The 12544-nt window shown below is 44.4% G+C and overlaps 1 protein-coding gene and 1 non-coding gene across 5 annotated transcripts in view; both read right to left on the bottom strand.

Annotated features, from left to right (window-relative positions):
- ABCB10 (ATP binding cassette subfamily B member 10) overlaps window positions 1-12544 on the bottom strand; it is a 42772-nt gene that overhangs the window by 10521 nt on the left and 19707 nt on the right. For 3 of the 4 annotated variants that reach the window (XM_063671314.1, XM_054441773.2, XM_054441775.2), the window contains exons 6-9: window positions 12294-12429; window positions 4488-4583; window positions 3036-3245; window positions 47-126 (exon numbers count right to left, since the gene is read on the bottom strand). In XM_063671314.1, the coding sequence (XP_063527384.1) occupies window positions 47-126; window positions 3036-3245; window positions 4488-4583; window positions 12294-12429 (522 nt within the window). The remainder of the gene's footprint in view (window positions 1-46; window positions 127-3035; window positions 3246-4487; window positions 4584-12293; window positions 12430-12544) is intronic. The other variant, XM_054441774.2, reaches the window with a different exon arrangement.
- Window positions 7896-8031, bottom strand: LOC129022893 (U4 spliceosomal RNA). The gene has a single exon (XR_008496590.1). It is a non-coding gene; the product is annotated as a U4 spliceosomal RNA (small nuclear RNA).

Raw genomic sequence — 12544 nt, 5'->3', positions numbered from 1 at the left:
TAATTTTAAAAGAAAGTGAAATAGAAATGGAAGCCTCTCTTCTTACCTGACTCACTGTCCCAATCTTGGATCTCAGCCACACTGGGTTTAGCCGACGGATGTCATGGCCATCAAGACTAATAGTTCCTTGTTGAGAGGAAAGGAAAGAGTCACTGAGTGTGATGAGGCTGATGACCAACACGGAAGGGATCCGGTGGGAAAATTCCAGACTCATTTTTTAAAGATCAAAATGTACTGAAAATCTCCAGATGGACTCTAAAACTAACATATTTCATGAAATTTCAGAGCTAAAAGGGACTTTCTGGATTGTCCAAGTTATTGTTTCCCTACAGTAGCTGGATGACTATCTCACCGAGTCCATCTGTCCAGCTTGCCTTCCTGTACTCCGGAGGTTCTAGGGAGTTTTCCCAAAACTCCCTAGTGACTTAGGATTCCACCGATAAGATGCACTTGTGCAAAGCTTTAATTCAGAAGGGAGGGGCAAGCCATGAGGCGTCCACTTGTGGCACGAATATTGGCAGAGGTGGCACAGCTCTGAAGCTGGCACCCATGATGGCAACTGCCTAAATTTGTAGCTTCCTGACCATGCCAGTGTCAGCAGCTACCTTGAAGGCCTGGTTCTGGGGTGGAGTTCTGGGAACTGTCCTGGAAGTACAACCTAGAATCTATTTTGTCATTCCTGCCAGTGATTTTTGAGCTCTTGTATTACTCCTTAAAATATCCCTTTCTGTAATAAGCTTAGTTGGTGAGGAATCTGTTGTCTGCAACTAAGAATCTGGTCGATACAATGGCAGAGCTTTTAAATAATCAGACGCTATCTCTATGACTTTTGCTAACAGAATTCTTCACATTGAGGGTGCTCAACAAAACTTGGTGATGATGACAACAGTGACAGCATAAGAAATGCCATTTCTTCTCAGTTAATGTTGTGGAATTATAGAAGCCAGCTGGAAACATTCACAAACTGGCAAAAACTTGAGGTCTTTGACAAAAAAGCACAAAGCTCTTTATAGACTACACATGGCAGACATTTAACTGCAGTTTGCTTTGTCCTGGATTTATTCATTGTGATGAAGAAACTAGAGACTCAGTATTTTTACTTGAATTACAGCAACCTAAATAGGATTCTTTCTTGTCTTTTTTTTTCCTTTTTATGGAGAACAAGGTCTCACTATATTGCCCAAGCAGGTCTCAAACGCCCGCGCTCAAGCTATCCTCCCACCTCTGCCTCCCTAAGAGCTGAGATTACAGGCGTGAACTACTGTGTCCGGCTAACTAGGATTTTCTTAAACTCCAAATTTTATAGCAAGTCAATGGTGAATCAAGAAAGCGATTCCAGAGACAAACAATGTAGTAAGCCCCATTTTAACACAGGTGGTGATTCCGTGGGTCAGGATTTGCAAGTCACATATTTATCTGACATGTAACCAGCTCTCACATTGTTTTAACCAAAAAGCGTAAGCACAAAGACACAAAACGTTCATTTTTTAAATTAAAGAATTTTTTTTTTTTTTTAATAAATAGAGACAGGGTCTCACTATGTTACCCGGGCTGGTGTCCAACTTGTGGCCTCAAGTGATCCTCCCACCTCAGCCTCCCAAAGTGTTGGAATTACAGGTGTGGGGCTCCACATCTGGCCAAAATATTCTTTCTAAATTCATGATTTGATTTTTACTCAGAGTTGTTTGCTTGCTGACATTTTACTCAGAGTTGTTTGCTTGTTTGTAGTAGACATTGTTGTCTACTACAGGGAAGATAGAAAGAAGTAAAATCATGTGCTCTTTGCTCTTAAAGATGTTATAATCCAGTTAAAAATAAAATAAAAACTAGAATGAGAAAAATCATCCATTAAGAAAATCCCGGCTGGGCGCGGTGGCTCACGCCTGTAATCCGAGCACTTTGGGGGGCCGAGGCGGATGGATCATGAGGTCAGGAGATCGAGACCATCCTGGCTAACACGGTGAAACCCCGTCTCTACTAAAAATACAAAAAAAATTAGCCGGGCGTGGTGACAGGTACCTGTGGTCCCAGCTACTCGGGAGGCTGAGGCAGGAGAATGGCATGAACCCGGGAGGCAGAGCTTGCAGTGAGCTGAGATTGCGCCACTGCACTCCAGCCTGGGCGACAGAGCAAGACTCCATCTCAAAAAAAAAAAAAAGAAAATCCCTACTAGCTCAAAATAGCTTCAATGGAACAGTCACATAGAAGTGAATCACTGGCCAGGCGCGGTGGCTCACGCCTGTAATCCCAGCACTTTGGGAGGCCAAGGCGGGCGGATCACGAGGTCAGGAGATTGAGACCATCCTGGCTAACACGGTGAAACCCCGACTCTACTAAAAATATAAAAAATTAGCCGGGCGTGGTGGCAGGCAGGCGCCTGTAGTCCCAGCTACTCGGGAGGCTGAGGCAGGAGAATGGCGGGAACCCGGGAGGCAGAGCTTGCAGTGAGCTGAGATTGCGCCACTCCACTCCAGCCTGGGCGACAGAGCAAGACTCTGTCTCAAAAAAAAAGAAGTGAATCACTGATTGCCAAGTTAACTGTGTGCACAATAAGCACTCAATGGGTCACAGGCAGAGGCAGAGGTTCTCTAGGAGCTCCCTATCGCTCCTGCGCCCAGCATGCGCGCTGGCACACGGTGGTTCTCCAGGGTGCTGCTGGTGTGTAGGGATGTCCAGCGGCACCCCAGGCACCTTCTCCTGGCTGCTGAGCACAGCCTCATCCACCTGCTCCCAGTAGAGGGCATATCCAGAGGAGATACCCGCATGGGAGATGAGGAGGTAGAACTGGGGAAGTCACTCTGGGCTTGAAGAGGTAGGACACATTACATACAAAAAGCTCTAAAGGCCTCTGTATGAGCTGTCATGCCCCTGCAAATGACACCTTCTGTTTGAGGGATTTCTTTCCACCGGCACTTAGAAAAGAAGGTACTCTCACAAAATAAGGTATCTGCATGGTTTGAGCATCTCCCAGGGCGCAAAAGTGGGAGCAGAGCTCGGGAGAGTCCCCCGGTGCTATAGTGTGGTGAACCACTTACCAGAAGCAGGGTCATACAACCTCAGCAGGAGCGAAAGCACTGTTGATTTGCCAGAACCACTTGGGCCAACCAGTGCCGTGACAGATCCTGACGGAATGGAAAGGCTGAAATCCTGAAATATGGGCACCTCTGGGCGAGCTGGATAGGCAAAATGCACGTTCTTAAACTCCAAAGCACCCTGGAAGCTTTTCTCATTTAAGATGACCCCCTCTGAAACATAAAATGGAATATTAATTACTAACAGCAAAAAATTAAACTCAAAAGCTGAACTCGGTTCTCCTACTCATCTGGCTATGGATGGGTGACTCCACCACAGCTAATCCTGGTATATGAGCTCTTAAAGGGCAAGTCAGAAGCAGACCTAGGCTAAATGCTTACCACGTGCCAACTCTGCACCTACTATGTCCAAGGTATTATATACGTAGATGGTCTTACTTGATCCTTACAACCCTGAGAGGTAGAAATTATAATTCCAATTTTGCTGATGAGGACATTGAAGACCACAGACAACAACCTGCTTAAGCTAACAAGTAGTGGAGTTAAGATCCACCCTTGTTAGTCTGGTTTCAAACCCGATGGCCTTCTCTCTACGCCACTGCCTCTGTGTAGCTCCAGAGTTTATCTTACCTACCTGGAATAAATATTTTGAAAGAGTTATGATGAAACGGGGAGCGCTGCACAGCAGCCGCAGAACTGGAGGGGTCAGAGGTCTGTTCTGCCCTGGTGTTCACCTGCTGTGCTTTGGGAGACACCACTGAAACTCTCTCAGCTGGGCCTATTTCCTAGGCCTATCACATTGGAGAATATTGGGCTTTCACTTATGGACCTGGGGCTACCTAACAATGTCCTAGGAAGTTAATAAGCAGTTGGGAGTGGTTACTACTCATAGCCATTTCTCCCGATTCCTGGCTAGTTGGTTTAGGCCCTACAGCTCCAGAGAAGTCACTGATAAGGAAGGAGATGGCTCCAGCCAATGAGTACCAGCCTCCCCTACCCCACACCAAAATGCCAAGAAACTTAGATATTTTCTTATGTCTGATTCCTCCTCCCTTCTTCCCACCATAGCCCTCCACAGAGATGTCAGAATCACTAGGGAAGATCAATTTGGCGGACTAGCTGGGACCCTTCCTAGTCACAGCCCTGGGCCACACTGACTTCCATCCTGCCCTTTGCGGTAACACCCAGATGCAGGGAGGGGAACAGAGGGCAGCACACTATGTGGCCAGCCCATGCATCCAGGGACACCCTGGCCCACAACAGTGCCCCAGCAGCTGTCCCACCCCCTCTCATAGAAAACCTGACCGCCCCCCCGCCCGACCCACCATGCAGCAGGAGCCACATCCTTACTGTGGCTCATCCCTCACGCCCTTGCAGGCAGGGGAAAAGCTGGTCTCATTGTTCAAAGCCACATTTGTTAATCCTAGCAAAGAAACAATCAATTTTCAGACCCACCGTTAAAAGGCAGCTTGGGCTCTCTCTCCAGGAGCTCCCAGAGGCGTCCCCCTGCACCCAGTCCTTTCATCAGCTCCGAGTAGAAAGAGCTCAGACCTGAGGACGAGAAGCAGAATCCACACACATGTCCACCACTGGCACTGGCACTGGCACTGGCCACCACTCCTCCGAAAGGAGTGACAATGATTGCTTTTAATATAAAATCTGTTATCAATATTTTCAAAAAACAACTTGAGGCAGCTTCCTGGGAACTGATACTCAGAATTGCTTGTCTCATACTCTAGTTTTCCTTTGGCTTCTCCTCCAGTTTCATTGATTTTTTTTTTTTTTTTTGATACAGATTATCACTCTGACACTCAGGCTGGAGTGCAGTGGCACGATCTCAGCTCACTGCAATCTCCATCTCCCCAATTCAAGTGATTCTCCTGCCTTAGCCTCCCGAGTAGCTGGGATTACAGGTGCTCGCTACCAGGCCTGGATAATTTTTTTATTTTTAGTAGAGATGGGGTTTCGCCATGTTGGCAAGGCTGCTCTCAAACTCCTGACCTTAGGTGATCCACCCGCCTCGGCCTCCCAAAGTGTGGGATTATAGGCATGAGCCACTGCACCTGGCCACATTTCACTGATTTCTAATAAGGATTTAATGTTTGATCAGGGATTGAAAAACATATATAGTCATACTCATCAACCACTGGATTAAAATCATAATGCCGCAGAGGAAATCTACCTAGTTAAAAGCATAGCAATTTAACTGAAATGTAATGCTATCTCATAATTTAAAAAAATATAAAATACTTCAATGTTGATTTTAAAGACAAATCCACAAAATAATACCTCACCTTCAGGCACTCAATAAATACAACTTTGATAAGCTACTCACATTCTCCCATATACTTCAAGTAATCCCTAGATTACTTACAATACCTCATACAATGTAATGCTATGTTAAAAAAAAAAAAAAAAAAAAAGGGCCAGGCAAAGTGGCTCATGGCTGTAATCTCAACACTTTGGGAGGCCAAGGTGGGAGGACTGTAGAGCCCAGGAGTTCAACACCAGCCTGGGCAACACAGAGAGAACCCTATTTCTACAAAAAATAACTGTAAGGCCAGGCCTGGTAGCATGTGCCTATATTCCTAATTACTTGGGAGGCTGAGGCAGGAGGATCACTTGAGTCCAAGAGGTTAAGGCTGCAATGAGGTATTACTGCCCCACTGCACTCTGGCAGCACTCAGGGCAACAGAGCAAGACCCTGTCTCAAAACAAAAAACAACAACAACAAAAAAACTTTCACAGTAGCAAAAACAAATAAATTTGGTTAATGTTAAACATTCCAGCAATCTCTTTATTTTTATTTTTTTGTGGAGACAGGGTCTTACTATGTTCCCTAGACTGGTCTTAAACTCCTGGGCTCAAGCAATCCTCCTGCCTTGGCCTCCTGAAGTGCTGGAATTACAAGTGTGCGTCACCATCCCTGGTCTCTAGCGATCACTTTTTAAAGTCAGCTTTGAACCATTATTTATTTTTTTTTTTTGAGACGAAGTCTTGCTCTGCTGTGGTGTAGTATTTATCACTGAACCTCTGCCTCCCAGGTTCAAGCAATTCTCCCTGCCTCAGCCTCCCGAGTAGCTGGGATTACAGGCGCCCCCCACCATGCCTGGCTAATCTTTGTATTTTTAGTAGAGATGGGGTTTCACCATGTTGGCCAGGCTGGTCTCCAACTCCCAACCTCAAGTGATGTACCCACCTCAGCCTCCCAAAGTGCAGGGATTATAGGTGTGAGCCACCATGCCTGGCCTGAACCATTTAACAACTTAAACCCCAAATGCAATGGTCTACATCAAATGTGAGGACATTTATTTGTAACATTTTCCCTCAGTGAGGATGCTGAAAAAATACAATTAAAATATTCTATGGTATGAATATTTACGCAAGATACAATGGACTAAGATTTTTAGGCTGAATTAAAAATGCATTTGGCAAAAATAGACCCCCATGAACAGTCAACTGATTTTTGACAAAGAAGCAAAGGCAATACAATGGAGATGCAATGGCAATATACACATTATCTTTTTAACAAATGGTTCTAGAACAACTGAACATCCACATGCAAAGAAGAAATCTAGACACAGACCTTACACCTTTCCCAAAAACTAATATAGAGTTAATTACAGACCTAATGTAAAACACAAAACAATAAACTCCTAGAAGGCAATATAGGAGCAAGTGTAGATGACCTTGAATTTGGTGATGACTGTCTAGATACAATACCAAAGGTACAATCCATGAAAGAAAGAAGCTGGACTTCATTAAAATAAAAAATGTACGCTTTGCAAAAGACAATGTGAAAAGAAGAGGACCAGCCACAAACCGGAAGAAAATATCTGTAAAAGACCTATCCAATAAAGGATTGCTACCCAAAATATACGAAGAACTCTTAAAACTCAACAATACGGAAACATGAAGACTTACTTAAAAATGGTCAAAAGTCCTGAACAGACAACTCACCAGAGAAGATATACAGAGAGTAAATAAGCATATGAACAGATGCCCAACATCATATGTCATCAGGGAAATGCAAACTGAAACAACAATGAAATACCATGCATCTATCAGAATGGCTAAAAGCTAGAACGCCGACGCCACCAAATGCTGGGGTGGATGTGGAGCAACAAGAACTCTCATTCCTTGCTGGTAGGGATGCAAATGGGACACACACTTTGGAAGGCAGTTTGGGAGTTTCTTACAAAACTAAAATTTTTTTTTGTAAGAAAAAAAATTCATTCAGTCACCATAGAGATGTCAAAAATTGCCAATGCTGGCCAGGTGCGGTGGCTCACACCTGTAATCTCAGCACTTTGGGAGGCCAAGGTGGGCAGATCACTTGAGACCAGGAGTTCAAGACCAGCCTGGCCAACATGGTGAAACCCTGTCTCTACTAAAAAAAAAAATACAAAAATTAGGCCAGGCGCAGATGGCTCATGCCTGTAATCCCAGGACTTTGGGAGGCCGAGGCAGGTGGATCACCTGAGGTCAGGAGTTCAAGATCAGCCTGGACAACATGGTGAAACCCCTTCTCTACTAAAAATACAAAAAAAATAGCTGGACGCAGTGGCATGCACCTGTAGTCCCAGCTACTTGGGAGGCTGAGGCTGGAGAATCGGTTGAACCTAGGGGGTGGAGGTTGCAGTGAGCCAAGACTGCGCCACTGCACTCCAGCCTGGGTGACAGAGCAAGACTCCATCTCAAAAAAAAAAAAAAAAAAAAAGGGCCGGGCATGGTGGCAGATACCTGTAATCTCAGCTCTTTGGGAGGCTGAGGCACAAGAATTGCTTGAGCCCGGGAGGTGGAGGTTGCAGTGAGCTGAGATGATGCTACTGCACTCCAGCCTGGGCAACAGAATGAGACTCCCTTTAAAAAAAAAAAAACCTTGCCAATGCTGACTACATTGCAACATCACAGAAGGGTATTGAGAAAAGTTTTCAATTAGCAATAATTACACCTCGGATAAACCTCATTGCCTACGATACTGCCACTGTGCTAAGCTAAACATATTCTTACCATCCAATCAAGCAGTTGTACTCCTTGGTATTTACCTAAATGAGCTGAAAACTTCTATCTACACAAAAACCTACACATGGATGTTTATAGCAGCTTTATTCATCATTGCCAAAACTTAGAAGCAGCCAAGTGTCCTTTACTAGGTGAATGAATAAACTGTTGTACATCCACGCAATGGAATATTATTCAGTGCTAAAAATAAATGAGCTATCAAGCCATAAAAAGACATGGAGAAATCTTAAATGCATATTTCTATGAAAAGAGCCAATCAAATGCTACATATTGCATGATTACAAATATATGACATTCTAGAAAAGGCATAACCATGGAAACAGTAGGTTGCAGAAGGGTGATGAATAAGCAGAGCTCAGAGGATCTTTGAGGCAGTGAAACTACTCTGTATGATACAGTAATGTTGGATACATGTCATTTTGCATTTGTCCAAACCCACAGAATGTACAACACCAAGAGTGAACCCTAATGTAAAGTGTGGACTTTGGGTGTAATGCTGTGTCAATGTACGCTCTTTTTTTTTTTTCTTTTTTGAGACAGAGTCTCACTCTGTCACCCAGGCTGGAGTGCAGTGGCGCAATCCCAGCTCACTGCAACCTCCGCCTCCCAGGTTCAAGCAACTCTCCTGCCTCAGCCTCCCGAGTAGCTGGGATTACAGGCATGAACCAGCACACCCAGCTAATTTTTGTATTTTTAGTAGAGACAGGGTTTTGCCATGTTGGCCAGGCTGGTCTCGAACTCCTGGTCTCAAGTGATCTGCCCGCCTCAGCCTCGCAAAGTGCTGGGATTACAGGAGTGAGCCACTGCGCCCAGCTGTAGGTTCATTAATTGTATCAAATGTGCCACTCTGCAGAGGATGTTAATAGGGAGGCTGTGCATGTATGGGGGCAGGGGTATACACCCCTATCTCCACACAATTTTGCTATGAACATAAAACTACTTTGAAAATGGTATTAATTTTTAAAAAGAAGGGAGGGAGGGAAGAAAGAAAGAAGAGAAAAAAAGTAAGGCTGGGCATGGTGGTGCACACCTATAATCCCAGCACTTTGGGAGGCCGAGGCAGGAGGATCACTTGAGCCCAGGAGTTTGAGACCAGCCTGGGCAACACAACATAGCAAGACCCTGTCTCTACAAAAAATAAAAATAATTAGCTGAATATGGTTGTGTATGCCTGCAGTCCTAGCTACTCAGGAGGCTGAGGCAGAAGGATCACTTGAGCCCAGGAGGTCGAGGCTGCAGTGAGCTAGGATTGTGCCACTGCACTCCTGCCTGGAGACATAGTAAGACCCAGTCTCTAAAACAAAACAAAACAAAAAAGAAGTAAAGGGAAAGAGTCAGAAGTAGTTTAACATAGTAAAGAGCTTTGATTCTGAAGAACAAAAGCACAATGGCCTTGGATAAACAAAATGCAATCTCTCGCTATAATGAAATATTATTCAACCATAAAAAGGAACGACGTACTAGCCCAGTTGCGGTGGCTCATACCTGTCATCCCAACACTCTAGGAAGCAAAGGTGGGCAGATTGCTTGAGCCCAGAAGTTCAAGACCAGCCTGGGAAACATGTTGAAACTCTGTCTCTACAAAAACTAGCCAGGCATGGTGGCGCATGCCTGTAAGTCCCAGCTACTCAGGGGGCTGAGGTGAGAGGACTACTTGAGCCCAGGAGGTCAAGGCTGCCCTACTGCACTCCAGCCTGGGTGACAGAGCAAGCCCCTGTCTCAGGAAAAAAGAAAAGAAAAAAAAAAAAAAAAAGGGAATGAAGTACTGATACGTGCTACCATGTAGATGAACTTTGAAAATGTTATGCTAAGTGTAAGAAGCCAGGCACAGGAGGACATGTATCGTATGATTCCTTTTATATGAAATATCTACAATAGGTAAATACATAGAGACAGAAAGCAAACTGTGGTTGCCAGGAGCCGGCAGGAGGAAGTAAAGTAGACAGACTGCTTAATGAGTACTGGTTTTCTTTTCGGTGATGAAACGGTTTGGGAGCTAGATGGAGATAGTGGTTGCACAGCATTATGAATGTACTAAACACCACTGAATTGTAAACTTGAAAATGGTTAGGTTTTGCTTTTCTTCATACAGTACTTCTGACTTCATCTTAGCAGAGAATGTACTTAGAATCATTGGGGTTTTTACCCCTAGTATGCCTTTCTAAGCAGAAACCAAAATAAAAATTCTTATTGAATAAATAAAATAGAATTTCTTGCTTTGCAGATTATAGAATCACTTTAGACAGTGATTCTATAAAAGTATAAAATTACTTTAAAAACATAAAAGCATGGCTGGGTGTGGTGGCTCACACCTGTAATCCTAGTAATTTGGGAGGCTGAGGCGGGCAGATTGACTGAGCTCAGGAGTTCAAGACCAGCCTGGGCAACATGGTGAAACCCCATCTCTATTAAAAAAAAAATCCAAAAAATTAGCCAGGTGTGGCGGCACGTGCCTGTAGTCCCAGCTACTCAGAAGGCTGAGGCAGGAGAATTGCTTCAACCCCAGAGGCGGAGGTTGCAGTGAGCCGAGATCATGCCACTGCACTCCAGCTTGGGCGAAAGAGTGAGACTCCATCTCCAAACAAACAAACAAACAAACAAACATAAAAGCACTTAAAATCTAATTTAAGTTGTTGGGCATTGGTGGTTCAGTGGTAGAATTCTCACCTGCTAATTCAAGTTGTTGGATTAAATTCCTATCACCTTAGGCATCTATGTTATAAATGTGGAAGAACTGGTGGCAACAGATGTACACTGACCTACCCATATTTTCTCTCATCCCTCCTTGCACCAGATGGCAGATCCTGAACAAGACAGTTGACCAGAGTTGTGGGCTAGCCTGTGGTTAAGAAAGCCAAATTACCCAATCTCTGCATGCAGACAAAGCCTTAGCAGCACCTCCCATAACCAGTGGTGGTAACTGACCATAGCAATGGATTAGAACTGTGTTTTCCAACCCATTCTGTGCAAGGCACAGTTGTGAACTTGTCCATTGTGAACAGAGAGGGCAACAGAACAACCACAAACAGAAATAACTTCTATCATGCCAAATGGTTCAGAGCAGGGAAGAGGAGGGGCTGAGAAAGATCATGTCTAACGTGGCAGAAAACATTAAGATGACGGGAGGCCAGGGAGGAAACCTGGAATGTGAACAGAAAGGCCAGGGAGAGGGGAAGTGGGGTAGGTAGTCCAACTTGAAGGAGGATGGAAGACCTAAGGGAACAGGACCACAAGAGGGTGTGAAACCTCCAGCCCAGCAGGCTCGATCCAGGAAATGGAGAGGGAAGAGCTACATGCTGTCTGTGGGTCCTCCTGAACTGGTCCACCTTCTCGTTTCCCAAACCATCCAGCACCCCATAACATCTTAAAATCAGTTTTTATTTAAGACCAGCCAGCAGAACTAAAATGCTTTTTTCAGGGGTCTCTGAAAATCTCATTCCAGAAAAAAATCCTCACTTGCCTGCAGATGTCTACGGAAATGCCTCTACCTTCAACAATTAGACAGATACAAAACCCTGAAAATAAAACTCTCTGGTTGAGGCAACACCATAGGATACCTGATAATGTTCCATTAATCAGACCTTAAGCTACTTACCTGACCTTTCCATCTTGATTTTCAAAGACAAGAAGGGAAACAAAAACCAGGAAATCATTTGTCCCAAGTTGACTGGGGATGCATTCCTGCTTTCCTTCATCCGGGAATGAAAAATAAAAGCTGAACTCTTACAGATTCTTAATAAAAGCAGGCAACTCTGTTTCATGCACTTGATAATTTACAAATATTTTCTGATTGCTCATTAGTTTTGAATATGGTCGACTTTGTGCAAAAGGAATTTTATTCTCCACTGATTTGCCAATCACGAAACCATGACTAACACAGGACTATGGGTTTCCGTGTCCACACCTGCTCAGCGCCACCCTCCTTCTGCCTGCACCTGTGAGCAAGTGAACAAATGGTCTGAAGACACAAGCTGGGAAATACCACTCCAGAGTGATGCTGAGCTATAAGAGGCCTCCAAAGATCCCCAAACTTCCCAACCAAGGAGCTGTTTGCTCACCTGCTGGGGAGGGTCACACTCATTTTACTTCTTTAAAAGCCCAGTTGGAATAATAACATTCTAGGAAATGCTTTTTCAGTTGAAGTTAATTGAAGTAATGTGAAAGTTCAGTTTCTCTTTCAGAAATGATGCTCTGATTTTTAATTTGTAACACCCCAAGCCTATTTAAATTATTTACCTCCAATGCTTATTCCAACCCAGAAAGCATACATTAGGAAGGAAGAGAGTTCACCCACGGTCATGTGGGCACTGCCCATCAGCAGCCCTCCTTTGTACAGGACAGAAAGCACGATCAGGTTTCCGGAGAGCCCAGTCTGTCGAATGAAGAAAACACCGAAGTCAGGTGGGAATCAAGGACCCAGAATGCGAAAAGCATGAACACGGCCTGTCATGTCCCTTTTTCATTCAACTGTCACAGCAAGATTTTTC

The sequence above is a fragment of the Pongo pygmaeus genome, chromosome 1, assembly GCF_028885625.2.
Source record: "Pongo pygmaeus isolate AG05252 chromosome 1, NHGRI_mPonPyg2-v2.0_pri, whole genome shotgun sequence".
NCBI lineage: Eukaryota > Metazoa > Chordata > Mammalia > Primates > Hominidae > Pongo > Pongo pygmaeus.
This window is presented reverse-complemented; position numbering and strand designations above follow the sequence as displayed.